The sequence below is a fragment of the Muntiacus reevesi genome, chromosome 1 (genome assembly GCF_963930625.1).
Source record: "Muntiacus reevesi chromosome 1, mMunRee1.1, whole genome shotgun sequence".
NCBI classification, from domain to species: Eukaryota; Metazoa; Chordata; class Mammalia; order Artiodactyla; family Cervidae; genus Muntiacus; species Muntiacus reevesi.
Genome location: NC_089249.1, coordinates 105,255,508 through 105,276,890, shown reverse-complemented (window position 1 = coordinate 105,276,890; position 21,383 = coordinate 105,255,508). Strand labels below are relative to the sequence as shown.

General features: G+C 36.8%; 1 protein-coding gene across 2 annotated transcripts in view; it reads left to right on the top strand.

Annotated features, from left to right (window-relative positions):
* PLPPR4 (phospholipid phosphatase related 4) overlaps nt 1-21,383 on the top strand; it is a 47,840-nt gene that overhangs the window by 20,902 nt on the left and 5,555 nt on the right. The window contains exons 2-6 of one of the 2 annotated variants that reach the window (XM_065927685.1): nt 7,018-7,203; nt 14,602-14,731; nt 16,867-17,062; nt 18,827-18,884; nt 19,662-19,835. In XM_065927685.1, the coding sequence (XP_065783757.1) occupies nt 7,018-7,203; nt 14,602-14,731; nt 16,867-17,062; nt 18,827-18,884; nt 19,662-19,835 (744 nt within the window). The remainder of the gene's footprint in view (nt 1-7,017; nt 7,204-14,601; nt 14,732-16,866; nt 17,063-18,826; nt 18,885-19,661; nt 19,836-21,383) is intronic. The other variant, XM_065927678.1, reaches the window with a different exon arrangement.

Sequence of the window (21,383 nt, the reverse complement as noted above, 5' to 3'; positions counted from 1 at the left end):
AAGATGCTAAAAACAAGTAAGGTATCTGACCTAGATAAAATGTCATGATAGATTCCATAAAATGTTTCACTAACATTGAAGTACACCTTGTATTTGTCTTGTTCAAGCTGGCATCAGAAAAATCAATATTATCTAGTAAATGCCATCTTTTGAAACACATTTCTTTTGTTTGCTCTGTTCTCTAAACTGTTATAATTTTCTCTCTAAAAATTGCCCTATTATTTTTACTCTCAAGTCTCGTATCAGAGGATAATTATAAAAATCATTCTTTTCTTTTTGAAAACCATTTTCCCAATCTTCAGATAATTTCCCTTCTCTGTATTGCTGCATAAAAATAGTGTGGTTCACACTTTTTTCTTTGCTACAACATAACTAGAGAATAAAATTCCTAATACTTGACTATGTAGGACTTTTAAAATCTCTTTTTAAATCTCATTTTAAATGCAATCAAAAGCTGTCTGTGTGATTTTATGTATTTATATCATTTTATGTATACATATCAATTCTATATCTATGCCAAAGTTAGCACATACTCTCTGTTAAATTTCTTACATTCAAAAGAAAATTATTGTTGTATACTTCAAAAGATAAAAATAATCTTTGAAGATAAGTATGTTAGAAACAAACATTACTATTTAATCCATTACACTGTCCAGTAGTAAAATACAGTATAGGAAAATGTTGTCTAAAATTACTTTTACCCCAAATATTTAATAAGAATTTTGTTCAAAGCTCTTTCTTAAAAACCAAAATTGATGTAAAAGGCAAAGAATAAAAGATACCTTTTTTAAAAAGTCAGAGAAACAAATAGCAAAAGGGAATAAAAATATGATTCTTATTTTGAAGACAGATGAAAGTCTTGAAACATGCTTCAATAGAACTATATAAAAGATATTAACATATGGATAGAAAGATATACGGATTAGAAAACCTGGAAAAATTGGCCGTTTCAAGGAGGCTAATGTCTTAAAAGGCTAAACTGTATATTATTAATAATGAAGGAAATTATTTCACACATTTATTTATCATATATATGCATATATATTTGAAAAACACTATGATGTTATATTATTAGTTTAAATATTAAAGTGAATAAGCTTAGGCCCCATCTTAAGGATATTTTCACTGGGGAAGCAGAAAAAAGGCTGTAACTAATCTATACCAGATCACTGTAATAAAGAACAGTGTGTAGAAATTTCCAAAGACAAAGTACTGGGAAATTAAGAAAGAGGAAATTACTCTCAAAAAGAATTACCAAGTAAGGCAAGTGGGAAAAGTTACATTTGAGGAGTGTATTATTATTAATATGTATAACAGCAATGACCGTCTCAAACATGACTCCTGTTTAAAACATATATGTAGAAGGCCTAAAATATGAACTAATGGCATCAAGGGAAGGATGTGGATCCTCAAATCTGGTTAAATATTTGACATTCAAATTAATGGAGGATAATTTTTTCTAAATTTATTGAAACCATGTTTTTAAGATAATGTTTATGCTAAGTGAAACTTACTGTTAACTACAGATTTGCAAATATAAACTCTTATTTAAACAGAACTGCAGATTAAACAGTACCCCTATTCATTGATGCTAATTGTAATTCAAAATACAGGCAGACCACCTGACCTGCCTCTTGAGAAATCTGTATGCAGGTCAGGAAGCAACAGTTAGAACTGGACATGGAACAGCTGACTGGTTCCAAATAGGAAAAGGATTATGTCAAGGTTGTATATTGTCACCCTGCTTATTTAACTTATATGCAGAGTACATCATGAGAAATGCTGGGCTGGGCTGGATGAAACACAAGCTGGAATCAAGATTGTTGGGAAAAATATCAATAACCTCAGATATGCACATGACACCACCCTTATGGTGGAAAGCAAGTAAGAACTAAAGAGCCTCTTGATGAAAGTGAAAGAAGAGAGTGAAAAAGTTGCCTTAAAACTCAACATTGAGAAAACTAAGATCATGGCATCCAGTCCCATCACTTCATGGCAAATAGATGGGGAAACAGTGGAAACAGTGGCAGACTTTATTTTGGGGGGCTCCAAAATCACTGCAGATGGTGACTGCAGCCAAGAAATTAAAAGACGCTTACTCCTTCAAAGAAAAGCTATGACTAACCTAGACAGAATATTAAAAATCAGAGACATTACTTTGCCAACAAAGGTCCATCTGTCAAGGCTATGGTTTTTCCAGTAGTCATGTATGGATGTGAGAGTTGGGCTGTGACGAAAGCTGAGCTCCGAAGATTTGATGTTTTTGAACTGTGGTGTTGGGGAAGACTCTTGAGAGTCCCTTGGACTACAAGGAGATCCAACCAGTTCATCCTAAAGGAAATCAGTCCTGGGTGTTCTTTGGAAGGACTGATGTTGAAGCTGGACCTCCAATACTTCGGCCACCTGATGCAAAGAGCTGACTCATTTGAAAAGTCTCTGATGCTGGGAAAGATTGAGGGCAGGAGGAGAAGGGGACGACAGAGGATGAGATGGTTGGATGGCATCATGGATTCAATGGACATGAATTTTAGTAAATGTTAACTCCAGGAGTCAATGATGGACAGAGAGGCCTGGCGTGCATGGGATTGCAAGAGTTGGACAGGACTGAGTGACTGAACTGAACTGAACTGATCCTAAAGCTCTACTCCCATTTTTGGAAATGAAGCACAGAGCTATGTTTTAGAAATAAGACCTTGTGGCTACAATTCGTGGATTCAATTGCTTATCTATTCAATAGCTTATCTATCCAAAAAGTATAAATAATTGTTTAGCATAAGTATCTCCCAAATAGTTAGCACTTATGTCATAATAGAAAGTTTTTAATTAGATGAATTAAAATTAATAAGATTAATTAAAATTTCAAAAACAGAAAATTATCTGTCATATTAAGTGCTATTTAAAGTATTTGTTGAATTAAAGATAGAGTATATTTCACTTGATTTAAATGAAAAAATCTTAATTGTGCATATAAACCATAAAGTGTTGATTTATTGGTCAAGTCTGGAAGATACTACTTCTTACAAGAGAGGGAAATGGTGAGGAGGAATGACCAGATATTTAGAGTGGTCAAATGGTCATGGATTTTAATAAGAAAAATATAAGTGTTTTTACAGGCTTTTGTTCTATATATTGAAAAACATCCAACTGAAAAACAGAAAGACAATGCCAGATTAGTTTCATACATCATTACTTTTTCCAATAAACTAAATTCTCACCTCATTACAAAAACGGTATTGGGAATAGAAGACATAATACTGTCTTGTAGAATTTATTTATTTTTAAACCAGATGACCAGAAATCGTGGATGGTCAATAATATTTTTTTAACAAAACTTGATCTGCTTTGTTAAATAAATATTTTATCCTCCACTAGTAAGTAAGCCTTAAGATAGATACTTTTTTCAATGTTGTAGAAATCTGTGTCTTCAGATTCTGAAAGACCTGGCATTGGACCTTATATTTGCAGTACTTTTTCTCTAGCTGAGAACAGGTGTCTCAGTAAGTTTATGATCTTTAATCACCAAGCCCATGTCTTGTTTGTCTTATCATAGTAAGGACGCACATAGCACCTGGCACATTGTAGGCTGAATGAATGAATAATTCAATCTATGACACAAAGTCTAGAAAGTCAATTGCGCCTAGTTTAGGTTTAGCAGACAAACTGGAAGACATCCAATGAAATTAGAATTTCAGATAAACAATTTTTAATGTAAGTATCTCCAAAACATTACATGGGGACCACTCTAAAAGTGATTTATTGCTTATCTGAAGTTCTAATCTCACTGAGTGATGTATTTTCGTTTGCTAAATCTGGTAACTCTAGTCTAGTTATTGTAATGAATTAATATTTGCTTGTTTATTCAATTAGTCATTTATCAACAGGCATTTATTGTTTTATTAAATTATGAAATGATATATTGCATGCCTACCATGTGCCAGGAATAATTCTATACCTTAGGCACTCAGCAACAAATAACACTGGCAGACTCTCACTTCATGGAGCTTGTATTTCAGTGGGAGATGGGGGGAGAAGAAAAATAAATAAGTGAAGTGTTAAACCAACAAGACAATTTCAGTTAATGATAAACGTCATGAAGAAATGAAACAAGATGATAAGGGTAGAGGGAAAGATGGATCAATGGCTACCTTCTTAGTGATGATACAGAAGTCATCATTAAATGATAAGGAGAAGCCATTCAGACAAAGAGCTGGGGGAGGGCACAAAAGAAAGAAGAAACAGCACATGCAAAAACCCTAGGTAGAAATGAATTTGACTGCTACAGGATAAGAGTGAAGACCATAGGACTACATCAAACTAAAAAGCTTCTACACAGCAAAGGAAACCATCAAAAAATGAAAAGACAGCCAATCAGATGTAGTGAAAGTGAAAGTCGCTCAGTCGTGTCTGACTCTTTGCAACTCCATGGACTGTATAGTCCATGGAATTCTCCAGGTCAGAATACTGGAGTGGGTAGCCTTTCCTTTCTCCAGGGGATCTTCCCAACCCAGGGATCAAACCCAGGTCTCCCACATTGCAGATTCTTAACCAACTGAGCTATGAGGGAAGCCCAATCAGATGTAAAAAAGTATTTATAAATCATTTATCTATTATAATGGCATTACCAACTCGGACATGAATTTGGGCAAACTCCAGGAAATAGTGAGGGACAGGGAGGCCTGGTGTGCTGCAGTCCATGGGGTTGCAAAGGGTCAGACATGACTTAGCGACTGAACAACAAAATCTATTATAATTAGGGCCAATGTCCGAAGTACATATAAGGGACTCATACTACTTAATAGGAACTTGTCCAGTGACTCAGTGGTGAAGGATTCACCTGCAATACAGGTAATGTGTGTTTGATCTTTGGGTTGGGAAGATCCCCTGGAGAAGGAAATGGCAACCCACTTTAGTGCTCTGGCCTATGACATCCCACGGACAGAGGCTAGCATGGTGGGCTACGGTCCATAGGGTTGCAAAGAGTCAGGGACAATTTAGCAACTAAACAACAACAACAACAACTTAATAGCCAAAAAAAAAAAACCTCCCACAAAACATGCAAACCCAAGCAATTTGATTATAAAATGAGCAGAGGATCTGAACAGACAATTTTCCGAAGAAAATATACAATGGGCAATGATATAGCAAAAGATGCTCAATATCACTGATCATGAAGGAAATGTAAATCAAAACCACATGAGATACCACCTCATACCTATTAGAATGGTTATCACCAAAAAGACAAGAAATAACAAGTATTGACATAGATGTGGTGGAAAGGGAACCATTGTGCACTGTTTGGGTATGGAAATTTGTGCATCCACTATGGAAAACAGTAGCTTTCTAAAAAAATTAAAAATAAGAGTGCCATATGATCCAGTGGTTCCACTTCCAGGTATTTATCTAAAGAAAACTAAAACACCAACTGGAAAAGATATATGCCCCACTGTGTTCATTGCAGCGTAGTTTGCAGTAATCAAGACATGGATTCAACCTAAGTATCCACTGATGGATGAAGAAGTAAAGAAAATGTGGTACATATATACTATGGAATATTATTCAGCCTTCAAAAAGGAAATACTGACATTTGAGACAACATGGATGGATTTTTAAGGCGTTATGCCAAGTGAAATAAGTCAGTCAGAGAAAGATAAATATCATATGATCTCATTTATATGTAGAATCAAAAAAACAGCAGCAATAAAAAATCAAATTCGTAGAAACAGAGAACAGATTGGTGGTTGCCAGAGGTGGGGAATGACAGTGGGCAAGATGGGTAAAGGGGGTCGAAAGTCACAGATGCTCAGTTATAAGACAAATAAGTCCTGCGGATGTAATGTACATATAGAGACTATAGGTAATAATACTGTATTGTATGTTTAAAAGTTGCTAAGAGAGTTGATTTTAAAAGTACTAATCATAAAAAAGAAATTGTTAAGTATGTGTAGTGATGGATGTTGACTAAATTTATTGTGGTGATCATCTTGCAATATATATAAAAATATTAAGTCTTATGTTGCATACCTGAAATTAATATAATGTTATATGTTGATATATGTCAATTATTTTTCAACTAAAAGGGGAGACCCATTGGCTTATAGTGGTTAGGGAACTAGTTGCTACTACAGCTGTTTAATCACTAAGTTGTGTCCAACTCTTTGCTACCCCACAGTCTGTAGCCCTTCCGTCTCCTCTGTCCATGGGGTTCTCCAGGCAAAAATGCTGGAATGAGTTGCCATTTGCTTCTCCAGGGGATCTTCCTGACCCAGGGATGGAACCCACATCTCCTGCTTGGCAGGCAAATTCTTTCCACAGATCCACCTGTGAAGCCCAAGGGGGACTGGTAGTGGTGGTTTAGTCACTAAGTCATGACCAACTCACGAAACCCCATGGACTGTAGCCTGCCAGACTCCTTTGTCCATGGGATTCTCCAGGCAAGAATACTGGGGTGGGTTGCCATTTCCTTCTCCAGGGAATTTTCCTGACCCAGGAATCAAACCCGGGTCTCCTGCATTGTAGGCAGATTCTACAGTGGGGGACTGGGGAATAGTATAAATATGGTATAAAACGATGTAAGAAACTGAAGCAAGAGCCAGATCATGCACTCAATGGTGTGAAATTTGAATTTTATTCAAGCAAAATGGGACCCACGTGAGTACTTAACTTCAGGAGCAGCATGAACTAAAATAAAATATTTTCAGAATATTTGGGATGCTGGGTAGAAATTGGATAGGTGGGGTGGGGAGGGTAAGTGTGAAAGTGGAGCAGCATTTAGAAGTAATCCAAGAACAAAGGTGAGGTATGCCATGGGTTCAGAGAAGGCTGGTGACAGAGGTGGAGGAATTGGAGTTTATTTTAAAGGCAGAAGCAGTAGCAAGTATGAATGATTTTAATTCTGAGATCAGAGAGGAGTGATGAGAGAAAGTGGAAAACACTTGTGTTTCTAATTTCAAGATGTACTGATTCTATGTATGACCTGTGTAGAAAAATTAATTGATTTTCTCTGTCCTTCATTCTCAGTTGCCTATATTGGCATCATCGGTGGTTAGCCTGTATTTCCTTGAACTCACGGATGTCTTCAAACCCGTGCACTCTGGATTCAGCTGCTATGACCGGAGTCTTAGCATGCCATACATTGAACCCACCCAGGAGGCAATTCCTTTCCTCATGTTGCTTAGCTTGGCTTTTGCTGGACCTGCAATTACGGTAAGAATTGCCCCCAAATTGTGTTTGTCAGCCCCAGAAGACTAAGAATGACTACATTTATGTAATAAATGAGGTGTCCCTGGTGGCTCAGACAGTGAAGAATCTGTCTACGATGTGGGAGACCTGGGTTTGATCTCTGGGTTGGGAAGATCCCCTGGAGTCGTGAATGGCAACCCACTCCAGTATTCTTGCCTGGAGAATCCCATGGACGGAGGGGCCTGGTGGGCTGCTGTCCATGGGGTCGCACAGAGTTGGACACAACTGAAGCGACTTGGCATGCATGCATGCATTGGAGAAGGAAATGGCAACCCACTCCAGTGTTCTTGCCTGGAGAATCCCAGGGACAGAAGAGCCTGGTGGGCTGCCGTCTATGGGGTCTCACAGAGTTGGGCACGACTGAAGTGACTTAGCAGCAGCAGCAGCATGCGTTCATACCACATCGCAAGTCTTAGAAACTGTGGGAAAGAAACAAAAAATTCTATAGCCAACAGACTTTGTTCTCCAAAGTGCATGTTGCTATCAATTTTAGCAGATTAGCACTTTTTATTGATTCTTAGCACTGAGCATGCGCAACTGTACAGAAAAGAGGGTACAACTTACATTCCTACTCCTCACAAAATAAAATACTTTAGATACAGAATAAGCATTTGGATTTTAAAATGTGTAGCCTACAGAAATGACCTAACCTATTGAAATTGAATTAGAAATGTAGTTGTTTTTAGTTTGCTAACATATAAATTGGGAATTACATATTTTTCAATAAATTTATTAATAAGTAACACCAGCATAGTCTTTATAGCATCTCTTTTGCCCCCAAAACCTACCTAAAGGACAAGAATCATATTTCAGGGTTAATAATATTTATTTATAACAGTAGGAACTCTTACTTTACTTTTATCATGCTAATGAATGTCAGAGGAAGTGCTCATCAAATAAAAAGCTGTATTTGAATGGACTTTTTATAGGATCCCCTAAAGAACTGGTCTATTCTGGATCAGTATATGGCAGCAGTTTTAGAAAAGTCTCTGCATTGACCTTTTGTATACCCTTGGATTTGTTTCTTTTTTAATTTCCCCACATTAAACAACAACATTCTATTTACACTATAAATTACATGAAATATTACCAGAAGATAAAACTGAAACTTAATTTTTCCTAGAACTTCATCATACTTAAAAGATGAATTTTGAGACCTTTAGGTCTCAAAACACTTTGTAAGTTTTAAAAAATGAGTTATCTGAACTTCAGTAACTCCAGGGTGATTGGAACTGTTAATGATGTACTTGAAAGTAGCTGAGACTCAGACTAAAAGCACAATGTGCCTTTATTTGCAATATTGTTCAGAGTGGGCTTCCTTGGTGGCTCAGACGGTAAAGCGTCTGCCTGCAATACGGGAGACCCAGGTTTGATCCCTGGGTTGGGAAGATCCCCTGGAGAAGGAAATGGCAACCCAATCCATACTCTTACTGGGAAAATCCCGTGGACAAGGAGCCTGGTAGGCTACAGTCCATGGAGTCACAAAGTCAGACACGACTGAGTGACTTCACTTTTGCTATTGTTCAGAGTAACAGTATTTTCTGGCCATTCCTCTAATGACTTACCAAAAAATCTATTATCATCCAGTTATTTGACAAAAGCAAAAAGTATACACGTTTTAAATCTGGTAGACCAGAAAGCATTTCTCCTAATTGGAATATAATGCAGAAATTTATTGTAATTACTATTTTGAAGTACAGTTATTAAATACAAATGCTTGTGACTCTGCTGAAGAGACCAAGATGATATTTCATCATTTACATAATTTCTTTTTTATATACCCAGAAGTCTTTCTTCCCTGGGTCTTAGACGAAGTGGCTAGGAGAACACATCTAATTGTGGCTTTTCCTGCCAGCACCATTTATTTCACACTGATCCCTTTGCTGACACTGTTACAGGTCCTGGGGCCAATGACCTTGGCCTCATTATTGTGTTCCCGCTTTTCTGACTCCCTCATTTCCAGTAATAAATTCTCAATATGCAATTAAGGATGCCTTCTGGGGGATTCTGAGTCAACACTTTCTTTCTTGAGTCTTGAGAAGTGAAAGAACAAGTTTGCTATGACTACCTCTACCAAGTTGACCTGGGGAACCTGGTGCCAACTCCTTCGGCAGAGACTGCCTGAATTCCCGGGCTGCCGCTGGGCCTCCATAAGCTGTTGCATGCCTCTTTATGGGAGGAGAGGCAAACTAGGGAAATATTGACACTGCTGGGTCCCTGATCTTCCCCTTATCATTCAGGATATTCCAGGATGTCAGTGATTCTTTTCTTCCACACTTCCTTCATGGATTTTGAGTAAACAATTTGATGGTAAAACAAATCCTGACTTTATGGACATCAAATAACTGTCTTTTACGTCTTACTCTCTAAACATACATCTTGTCTAAATTTCTAATTTCATTTTTCCTTGTTTTAAAAACTTTTTCCAAAACATTGGTTCTATAGTGTCTGTATGTCAGTATAGTCCTAGAATAGGGGTCACCAACCCCAGGGCCATGGACCCGTACCAGTTCATGGCCCATTAGGAACCAAGCGAAGCTTCATCTGTATTTACAGCTACTCCCCATCACTCACATTACCCCCTGAGCTTCACCTCCTGTCAGATCATTGGCAACATTAGGTTCTCATAGGAGTATGAACCCTGCTGTGAACTGTGCATGTGAGGGATCTAGCTTGCTCACTTCTTATGAGAATCTAATGCCTGATGCTCTGAGGTGGAGCTGAGGTGGTTAGGCAATCTGGGTGGGAGTGGCCGCCACTGTCTCTCATCACCCCCAAACCTAGTTGCAGGAAAACAAGCTCGGGGCCCCCACTGACTCTACGTTATGATTAGGTATGTAATTATTTCATTATATATCACAACGTAACAATAATAGAAATAAAGTACACAATAAATGTAATGTGCTTGAATCATCTTGGAACCATCCCTCCCACCCCCATCTGTGGAAAAATTGTCTTCCACAAAACCAATCTGTGGTGCCGAAAGCATTGGGGACTGCTGTGCCAGAACCATGATTCTGTCTCTAAACTTACTACATATGTTACTGCTCCAACTTCTTTCCCCACTCTTCCTGAAAGTGAAAATAACAGACTCTAATTCCCGACTTTCAAGGATACCATTTTCTTTTTTTCTTTTTGGCAGTATTAATCTGTTCCAGAATGGAATGGTGGGGGAGACAGAGAGGCAGGATGAGTTCTTCCTTTGAAAATCACTTTCATAGTCCATTTGTGTAAGGAGAGGGGCTTCTCATTTTCACCCATTCAAATGAGGAGAAGGCAAAGCAAAACAAAAGACCGCACATGGGTAGCTATTCTTTAAAAGGAAGTTTATAATTCTTTACAAAAGGAAGTTTATATTCTTTACAGAAGGAAGATCAACTGCTTTTTTTATACAGGCATTTACATATAAATCATTTGATGTTTGCTTCTCAGGTTTAAATTTTTTTTTTTACTTATTTAGTTATTTTTGGCTGTTCTTGGCCTTTGTTGCTGCATGCTGGCTTTCTCTGGTTGGAGCAAGCGGGGCTGCTCTCCACTGAGGGACGCGGGCTCCTTGTGGTGGCTTCTTATTGCAGAGCACAGGCTCTAGGGCGCACGGACTTCAGGAGTCGTGGTGCATGGGCTTAGTTGCTTCCTGGCATGTGGGATCTTCCTGGACCAGGGATCAAACCAGAGTCCCCTGAATTTCAAGGTGGACTCATCACCACTGGACCAGCAAGGAAGCCCCTCAGATTTTTTTTTTTTTGATGCTTTGAAAGGTATTTTAAAAATTACCTGCTTTTGTATTGTTACACGAGAAACTGTAAAACTTCTTTTGTGTCTGTGAAATGTATATTCTTATTTTTTGAAACTGTCCTTAAATTCTCATCTTTAACATTAACTTCTAACTTACTTTTAAGTGATAATGAAACAAGCATTTTGTTTAGTCCTTTGGAGATTCTCAGGGAAAATAGCACGAATACTGAGGCTTATCATAAATCTTTCTGAAATCTATATGAATAGAAAACATGTGTATGTTCTCTTCCCTGGAAGTAAAATGTTACTGCATAAGATCAAAGGGTAAGTATATCCAGCTTTATAGAGGAATTGTATTGAAATTTATTATTGTTTCTGGGAGTTAACTTTAGCTTTAACAGAGCACACAGTCTCCTTTAGGTGGCTTTTCCAAGTGCAGTGTCCATATAATAATAAGCAATGTATTTCCTCTCTGCATCTCCCCTGAAACAGTCACTTTATAATCTCTTTCAAAAACCTGTCCATGATATCTGACATGCACAAACTGGTATTGTTTCTTTTCAAGATTGTGTATGGCATAAACAGAATATTGTGAGAAGATACTTGTCATATACTGTTTTCTATTTCCAAATGACAAGAGCAACAAATAATTTTGTTGTCAACACCTAATCCTTGAAACCATATTGCATCACAGCAGCGTGTCATTCAGAATGGAGAGACAAGCAGGCATATTTGAAGATACATCAGGAAACATCTATCTTTTCCCTGAGGAGAATTCTCTTTAAAGCAAATTAAATCATTTTGAAAATGCATACAGTGACATGTAGGTCAAGGTTAAATGAATAGTAGTGTGAAGAGAAAATTAATGTGCTCCTTAGAGAGTGGGGCGGTTGGATGATGTCAAAATACTGACAAAAAACCTCCATCCATAATCAAACCAGGGTGTGAAAGCACTCTCCTAACATATGAATTTTGAGCTTATTAAGCAAATAAACGAAAACTCTTGAAATTTCAAGGTCACTTGAGATAATGACTGCTGTGTTAATGACAAGAAGCATTTCCCTAATGACACTAAACAAATAAATTCTTGCATATTTTAGCATTCATGGATAATATGTGAATCACTATTTCCATGTATAATTAAAAAGAAACAAAATTATTCACAGAATTATTATTAAAGAAATGAAAATGAAATGAATCTCTCAATGCATTTTAGGACACATTTCAGAAATGAGTGGTTAATTTTCTTGAAATGATGAATTTGGGATAACCATGGTATTATTCTACTTGCATGGTGCAGCATGTCACATCTATCTGTGCAGAATATTATAGAATCTTTTGTGTTTCTATGTCTAACTTGAAGTGATAATGTATTATGATATTTTTCAAAAAGTATAATTAACTTCATATTCAATGACTTGAAAAAAATTCCTTGTGATTATTTATATAATTATCCATAAAGGAGTTTATCAGTGTTATTTATATAATTATCCATAAAGGAGTTTATCAGTGTATGCCACAAGATTTTCACTCTTGTAAGGTTATTGGTAGAATTTTATTAAGAAAATTATTTTTATACAAGTAAAGGTTCTTTATAATTGTACACACACCATATGGAACTAAATATATCTGACAGAACATTTGAAGCATAAGGTCATAGACTTAGTCATGAGTTTTAAAAATCATAAATTTAAGTACTTTATAATATAAATGTTAAGTAGGTGTTGAGAACTGGGAACTTTCCCTTGGAAAATATATTTCAGTTCCCAGTCACGGTGACAATCTTTAAAGTGACATGATTCACTTATATCTAGGGGACTGCCTGTTCCCAGTTTCTCAGTTCCACATTTTTAGCCATACTGATTCTAATTTCACAATAATCTCTGAGGCACAGTAACCCCAAATATTTGATTTTTTTGCATTAAAAAACCACATTATTTCAAGTCTTACTTTTCTTAATAACTACCAGCCCAAATGCCCAAGGTAATTAGCCAATGAGAATCCCACAGTGAAGGTAACAAAAGCAAACCCCACAACGCAGGGCTCTGTGCTAGACGTGAGAATAAAAGGTAAAACAAAAAAGATGGTTTTCCCGTAGAGGGTCACGGTCAAGCGAGAAATAATCAAGCTGTGCTAGAGAGAAGGACAAGATACTAAGGGGGCCACATAGAAGGGGGCATAATTCAGTTTAGGATATAGTAAGGGATTTCAAGGGAAAGTTCTGGAAGGAAATGATGCCTAAACGTATTGAGTTTTTCACTGATGTCCTGTGTCTTAGAATCCAACAGCAAGTGTGCTGTTCCTTATCATAAGTATGGTCCTCTGTTTACTGAAAACACATTTTCTAAATATTTCATTCTTAAGACGTGTTACTCACTGGTAGTGGTGGTGGTATAGTTGCTAAGTTGTGCAATTCTTGGACCCATGAACTATAGCCCACCAGATTCCTCTGTCCAAGGGATTTCCCAGGCAACTGGAGTGGGTTGCCATTTCCTTCTCCAGGGGACCTTCCCTACCCAGGATTGAACCCATGTCTCCTACACTGTAGGCAGTCTCCTGCATTGCAGGAGGATTCTTTACCACCAAACCACCATTACTCAGCATTACTCAGTATGAATGGATAACTCTTCAGAAATTAACCACATCAAATTCTATTTCAGTTGTCCTGGAGCATTTTCACCCAAATGTTACTGCTTATAGATTCTCTTATAATCTACATTCTCCAATAAGATAGTTACTAGCCACATGTGACTATTTCATTTTAAATCTGATTGTTTTACATTTTACATAGTTAACTAAGTACAATAAAATGAAATTAAAACTTCAAATCCTCAACTGCAGTAGCAAAAAAATGTCAAGTGCTCAGTAGCCAACAGTGCTATTTCAAGTGCTCAATAGTGGCTACCATATTGGACAAAGCAGAAAATATGTCCATCATCACAGAAAATTTTAGCAGATAGCTCTGCTTTAGATTGAACCTTTCTACTTTCATGTCTGCTTTACATGGGTGATCCTTCTGCCCAATCCCAAATTATTTTATTGAAATAATATGCTAATAAAATATTCCTGATTCTAACTTTGGTACTTATTTTTTTCTCTCCTTGTTTTCAGGGTTTTAAGGATAAAATGTCAAGATTCTAAGTGTCAGAGCAGAATCAGTCACCATGTGATTAATCAGCTCGGTAACACTGGGTATTGTTGGGAATAGGGCCAAAGTCTGGGTGCTGCAACCACATTGCAATGCCATGATGCTATTACAATTTTGACCAGTATGTAGGAGCACAGAAGATCTAATAACGCGAGTTACAATGCCCTGATTACTTCTCACTGCTTCCGCAAATACTCAGGAGAAATCCTCCCATCTCTAAAATGCCTGCAAAAGGTACATCTTTACTTAATTTAATTGATGGCATGTGAAGAGATAACTTCCCCTATAGGAGGAAATGGCATCTCACTCCAGTATTCTTGCCTGGAAAATCCCATGGACAGAAGAGTCTAGCAGGCTACAGTACATGGGGTCTCAAAGGAGTCAGACACAACTGAGCAACTGAGCATACATACGTAAGAGATAACATATAATTCATCTGCACCCATTGATTCCATTTGAACACCCTCTTGTCTTCGCAGATTATGGTAGGGGAAGGAATCCTCTACTGTTGTCTGTCCAAAAGAAGGAATGGGGTTGGCCTGGAGCCCAACATTAACGCTGGAGGCTGCAACTTCAACTCTTTCCTTAGAAGAGCCGTCAGATTCGTTGGTAGGTGTGGGAAACCACAAAGAAAGAAAATGTTTTTCAAATAGAAATGTTGTATTTAGTTACAGACATTGTCTTTAAAGCTGTAATTTAGATGTATAATGTCAGGTACATGATGAATTTTACATTATAAAAAAAAAATAAAAACTGTTAAAAACACCCTAATTTAAGTTTTGTATCCACAATGTGTTACTTATAGTTGTAGTCCTTGGTTTGAGAGCCAGCATGCCATGCATTTCAGTTTATTTTTGTCTTAGCTCTGGTAGATCATGAATTTACTTTAAAATGGTTTCTTGGATCTGGATTCATTTTTTAAAATGGAGAATAAATATCAGCAGACCAATATAAATGGATAACCCTTCAGAAATTACGTTAGCCGCATCAGTGATTCCATTTCAATTGTCCTGCGGTGTTTTCATCCAGAAGTTACTGTCTGTGGAAATGTCACCAAACAGCACAGAATCAAGGCTGTTTTTCCTTGGTTATATCATCTAACTTACCTCCTATTTTTCTGAGACCTGCAGAAAATCCATAGGCCTGTATCAGAGTCAAATCGGCATCTAAACCTTCATCTCTTCTGATTAGCATGTGACTATCTTAATATTATTTGAGTCACAGACCTTTCTTTTTAACTGAATTGAAAAGTCAAGCCATAGTACATCACACCACTGTGAATGTTTTAAATCATTCCCAGTAAATCAATAAAAAGTTATTTTCACCTGTAACCTCTCAATTCAAAGGAATAGGTAGCTTCATTTAATACCTAATAAAAAATTAAGTACCATCATCTCTTCCACTGGAGAAAAAAATCTGGTCTGAATCATACCCTAGACTCTGCCCCACTTAAAAAAGGCACGTTTTTGCTCCACAAAGACTGTACGGCAAGAATAATCCCCTACCAGGATCATGAACTAAGACCAAGAAGTAAAAACTTCAGGACATCTAGCTGATCTCAGAGGAAGTTTTCCTAATGTAACACAATGCTGTGGCAAAAGGGCACATAACCTCTCTGAAAAACCTCATGACTGAGGATGCACCATCTTATCCTGGAGAACCCAGTCCCGGAGTCAACCACGCCCATGCCCTGGGGCCTAGAGATGGGTAGGTTTCCTCACTTACCCATACTCCTCCCCAAGATCTTACATGCTGCTAGGAGTTAGAATGTAGAAATAAAGGTCCAGGGTCACGAATCTGAGGTGAGTGGGTGGAGAAAGAACTGGGAGAGTGATTATTAGGTGACAACAAGCAGAGAAGGAAAATGCAAAAGGGACCAGGCCAGAAGGAGAACACCGTCGGGTTACCTGCTGCCTGTCACAGTGATTTCTGTGAGCAAATCATGAATCAGAATCCAGACTCTCAAGTAAGAATGACTCCAGGGTGTAAAGGGAGCAGGTGGGCTAGACTCCCAAGGATAAGACCAGGCAAAGAACCTGAAGCAAGAATGGAGTTTGAATGTACAAGCCTGCATCAAGATTTGTTAGTTTATGGTTTCAAACTGGTCCCAGAAGAGAAAAGAAAGAATTTAATCAAGAGATTTAAGAATGTCATTTCTGCGTTCCAAAATGAAGGAAGCCTCCCACAGCCTGGTACTTGTATGATTATTGCTTTCACCATAGGGCTGGCTTGCTGTTTTCTCTGTTTTAATTAGCATTCCTGGTATGCTCGTCATCTGTAGGTAGTCATACCAGGAACCAATCCCATAGGGTTTGCCTACTGTGGCTGGGGTGAGGAACTCCTGGGGAGAGAGCCCTGGAAGCACAATTCTGCTAAGCAGTTTACAGTGATTTTGAATTTTGCTTCATTCCCTGTATTGAATTCTTTTCAAATCACACAGTTGTCACCTTAACATGTTCCAGGTATCTGTCAAGTGACCTACAGTTGATAATATTAAGAGTTGGCCTGATATAACCAAACAGACAAAAATCCTTCAAATGATGATTTTGGAGATACTCATTGCCTTCAGCATCTGTTTGGAAGTTTAGAAATTGTCTTTACTATCTTCCTGAAATTAACCCAGAGAAAATGGTCACAGTAGATGTCAAGGTTGTCATGTTAATGTGTAATATGCAGGACTGATGATGGCACCACATTGGCATCAAGAGCCAGCTTGGTAACAGGCTCTTTCCTTTTCCTCATAGGTGTTCATGTCTTTGGACTCTGCTCTACAGCTCTCATCACAGACATCATCCAGCTCTCCACAGGCTACCAGGCTCCATACTTTCTGACCGTGTGCAAGCCAAACTATACCTCTCTGAATGTGTCTTGCAAAGAGAATTCCTACATTGTAGAAGATATTTGCTCAGGATCAGACCTTACAGTTATCAACAGCGGCAGGTTAGAAATGGAGATTATGAATACTTCCATGTTGGTGTTTTCATTGTTCATTAATAGCTTGGGGTATCATCATAGGCATACACTTTTCAATCACAATGACTTGGATTGTATTTTTCTTTTCAGTTCAGTGATCTCTTTAGGGATGATACTGTAGAAACCCATTGGTGGCTCATTCCAACTCCTCTCTCTCCAAATTTCAGCCCCATATTCATTCTGCTCATCTTCATATAACCAAACCCCAGTCATGTTCTGTGATCTCCTCTATACTAATTATGGGTTTAGAAAGAAAGAAAGTGAAGTTGCTCAGTTGTGTCCAACTCTTTGCGACCCCATGGACTGTAGCCCACCAGTCTCCTCCATTCATGGAATTTTCTAGGCAAGAGTACTGGAGTGGGTTGCCATTTCCTTTTCCAGGGGATCTTCCCAACCCAGGGATTGAATTACAGGTTTAGGTTATCACAAATTGGTTTATTTTAGATGTTTTTAGTTAGTCATGGCTTATAATCAGTATGTGTCATGTAGTGACTTAAGTAGAAGACTATATATGATATTTCCAGCTCCATTACATATTTTATTTAAAAAGAAATCATATGAATTTTCCTTTTGATTGAGTTTTAAAAGAAATAGCATCTAGGATTGCATGTGTCTTCTTTGAATAAACCCAGAAAGTCTGTACAGCTCCTGACCTTGCATTTCAGAAAGTAAAAACTTTAAAGCTCAAGAAACTACCAAGGCATTAAACTGTTTTCAATCAATAAAAAAAAAGAAAGAAACTTAGATTGCAAGAGAAGTTTATAAGAAATAAATTACAGAAGGGTGAAGGCAGCAAAAGACTGATATAAAAATTTTATTTTTCATTCAGTCAGTTCCCAAAGATTGATTTGAGTCAAAAATAAGTTAAATACACTTGAAGAATCAGAACCTGTTATTATATAATTATATACATATGGTCCATTCAACTCAATTAATTTTGAACTTACATTTAAGACCTATATTCTGTATTCTTTCTCAGTTTTTCTATATTATCTTGTCTGTGTTGAATAGTAGTCCTTTTTATTGGGTACCAAATTATTAGTAGGTCATTAATAAAACCAAATTTTTTCCCATTTTTTATTCATTAAAAGTTCTCTGTTCTCCTTCTATCTTTCACAATCCTCTGTTCTACCTCTCCCACCTTGCTTCTTATTTAACAAAACAATATACTTTGTGATTCTTGAGATAATAGTCGTTTTAAACTGGGATAGAGAAACATTTTGCTAAAATTAGATTTTTTCCCCTATGCTTTCTAAAGTGTAAAAAACACTTCTAGACCCACTACTGCGAGAAAATAATTATTCTTTTAAATATTTGTGTAAATGAAACTATATATTTAGGAGCATAGAGAAAGTTTAAAGGCATTAAAATCTTAGGTTTTATAGGCTTTTACTTTAACCTGACATAATTATAATACCAATAAACAGTTATAATGCTTTCCACTCCATTTCCACTTTCAACCAGCATTCCAATGGTGTAAAGAAGTGATCCCTTAGAAAGCTAACACTTTATATTGGAAAGTATATCACTACCCTTCTTTAATACTAATGGTGATTAACAGTGTTTATTTTATCACTCAGATCTTTCTCCAGAAAACCAAACAGAAATTAAAGTTATTGCTTATTACCTTGTGGCTTTTTAATTGAACATTTTAACCACTCAGTGTTCTTGTGATAATTGTTAGCAGCGTGTCAGAAATAGAAGGCATAATTTGACTTCTTCCTTTGGCAGAAAATCATTCCCTTCTCAACATGCGACCCTTGCTGCCTTTGCAGCTGTGTACGTTTCGGTAAGTAACTGGGTCTTTTTCATCAAACTGTGTCCTAGAGAAAATCAGAGAAATAAGTGTTGTCTCCAAACTCTAATTAGATTATATTATAGCTGGGTAATAACAGAAGAGTATAATGGCATAAGAAATAGAATTTAGAATGCTACTGTATAACAATATATTTGTTACTGTATAACAATATAATTATAAACAATATAATAGTAAGATCATTTTTAACACAGTCATAATATTCATTTAGCCTTGTATCTCCTTAATGTGATATTATACTTCATGAGAGAGTATTGTGAACTACATGAATGTTAAAAACTGTAAAACTAAAAGAATTGTGTTAAGTATATACATACACAGCACACACTTTCGTTTCAATCATTATGTAACAGCAAATTCTAAGTGAGTGTAAGTTGATAAATGCTCTGCAATGAATTGTCACTATATCTTACTAATATAATAGTTTATTAGATTTTATGTGAAAAAATGGATTGAAATTAAGTGACAAGTAACACGGAGATTAACCAGTTATCTGGCTAATTCTATTGCTGTAATTTTTTTCCAAACTTTTGTGTAATCACATAAGAGGTCTGTTATTTATTTGATGAATTTTGTCAGACATTCCTTCTTTTTCAGGTACAGAAATTAGCCATAGCAGGGGGAAAGAAATAGTAAAATTGACATCAAGTGTATCAGAGATTTGAGCTTACCTTTTTATTTGATTATAATTGAATAGAAAAAAAAATGACCTTTTAAACATACTTACCCCAGTTCTTTCCTTTTTTAAAGATGTACTTCAATTCCACACTAACGGATTCCTCTAAGCTTCTGAAACCTCTCTTGGTCTTCACCTTTATCATCTGTGGAATCATCTGTGGGCTAACACGGATAACTCAGTATAAGAATCACCCAGTTGATGTCTACTGTGGCTTTTTAATAGGAGGAGGAATTGCTCTGTACTTGGTAAATAGTTTACTATTATTCAACAAAGCACAGTTTAAAAAGGAAAATATGCACAAAATGTCTTGCATTGTATTAATTTATTTCCAATATAGTTTATGAGAAAATTCCTGACTCCTTCTCCATTCTAAACCAAAACAAATATTCTACTTTCAGTAAAATAATTTATTAAACTCATACCTTGGGCTAGAAAAGGGGATTTTAGAAAGATTATCATATTTTCCCTTATCACTCTCCCACCAAAAAAAGTCAAGGACTACTATTACTAGTATAATTTTATAGATGGGGAAAGTAAGTTAAAGAGAGTAGAAGTTTAATGAAAAAATTATATACTTTGCCCAATAACACAAATGTGGAACCTGGATATTACTATAATCCAGCTAACATTTAATTCTTTGTGTGTGCTCAGTCATGTCTGACTCTTTGCGACCCTGTGAACTGTAGTCCGCTAGGCTCCTCTGTCCATGGGATTTCTTAGGCAAGAATACTGGCTTCAGTTGCCATTTCCTTCTCCAGGGGGGCTTCCCGACCCAGGAACTGAACCCATGTCTCTTGCCACCTGCATGGGCAGGTGGATTCTTTACCACTGTGCCACCTGAGGAGTCCCATTGAATTCTTTAGCAACCTTCATTTCTAAACCTGATCTTCCTTTAAGGGAAATATCTTCAGCATAAGGGAACTGAAATTGTCCATTTCATTCATGCATTCATTACCTTTGCATTTATTCAAAATCTGATCTGTGCCAGGTACTATACTGAGCATCACAGCACTGATAAATAAGATATATCATTTATGAGTTTACAGTGCAAAGATTAAGAAAAGTATAAATGGTTACAATATATTAAATGACAAACTAGGGTATAAACAAAGTACTTTGAGGATAGCAAACTGCCTAAGGAAGCCAAGGAAGGCTTCACAGAGTTATACTCATGTTTTTAAAACATGAGAGTTTTTTAGGGTAAAGAAAGGAGGAGGGCATTCAGGCTGAAGAAATTACATATGCAAAAGATGGACATATCAATGATCAAGCCTTTGTGGAGGGTGAGGGAACAGAAGGAATGAGAGATAATGGCCAGGTTTCTAGTTTGGAAGACTGGCAGATGGCGACTTCATTAGTTGATTGAATAGATGTGTACAAGCTCAATTTAAAGATCTATAGGCAGTTGAATAGTTGGGTCTGGAGCTTAAAGGAGCAATGACTGATGGAAGATAGATTTGGAAATCACGGACATTATAGGTGGAAATAACATTATAGTTATGGGAGTATATAAAATTATCAGGTCCTAAGAATAAAAGGAGCCAGGAAATCACCAATATGCAAGTGGCATGCAGAGGAAAAGGCAATGATGAAAGAAACTAAGAGGATCTACAGAGAAATAAAAATTAACTATCTGTTGGAGCAGTTCTAAATCTTGTGATCTTGGAATACTTGTGAAAAGCATTAATAAAAAAATGCTTACAAAAACAGGAAACGTACTAAAGTGAGCAATGATTTACTTTTTTTCATTTTTATATACTAGTGGCATAGACAGGATTGTCACTTCAGATCTC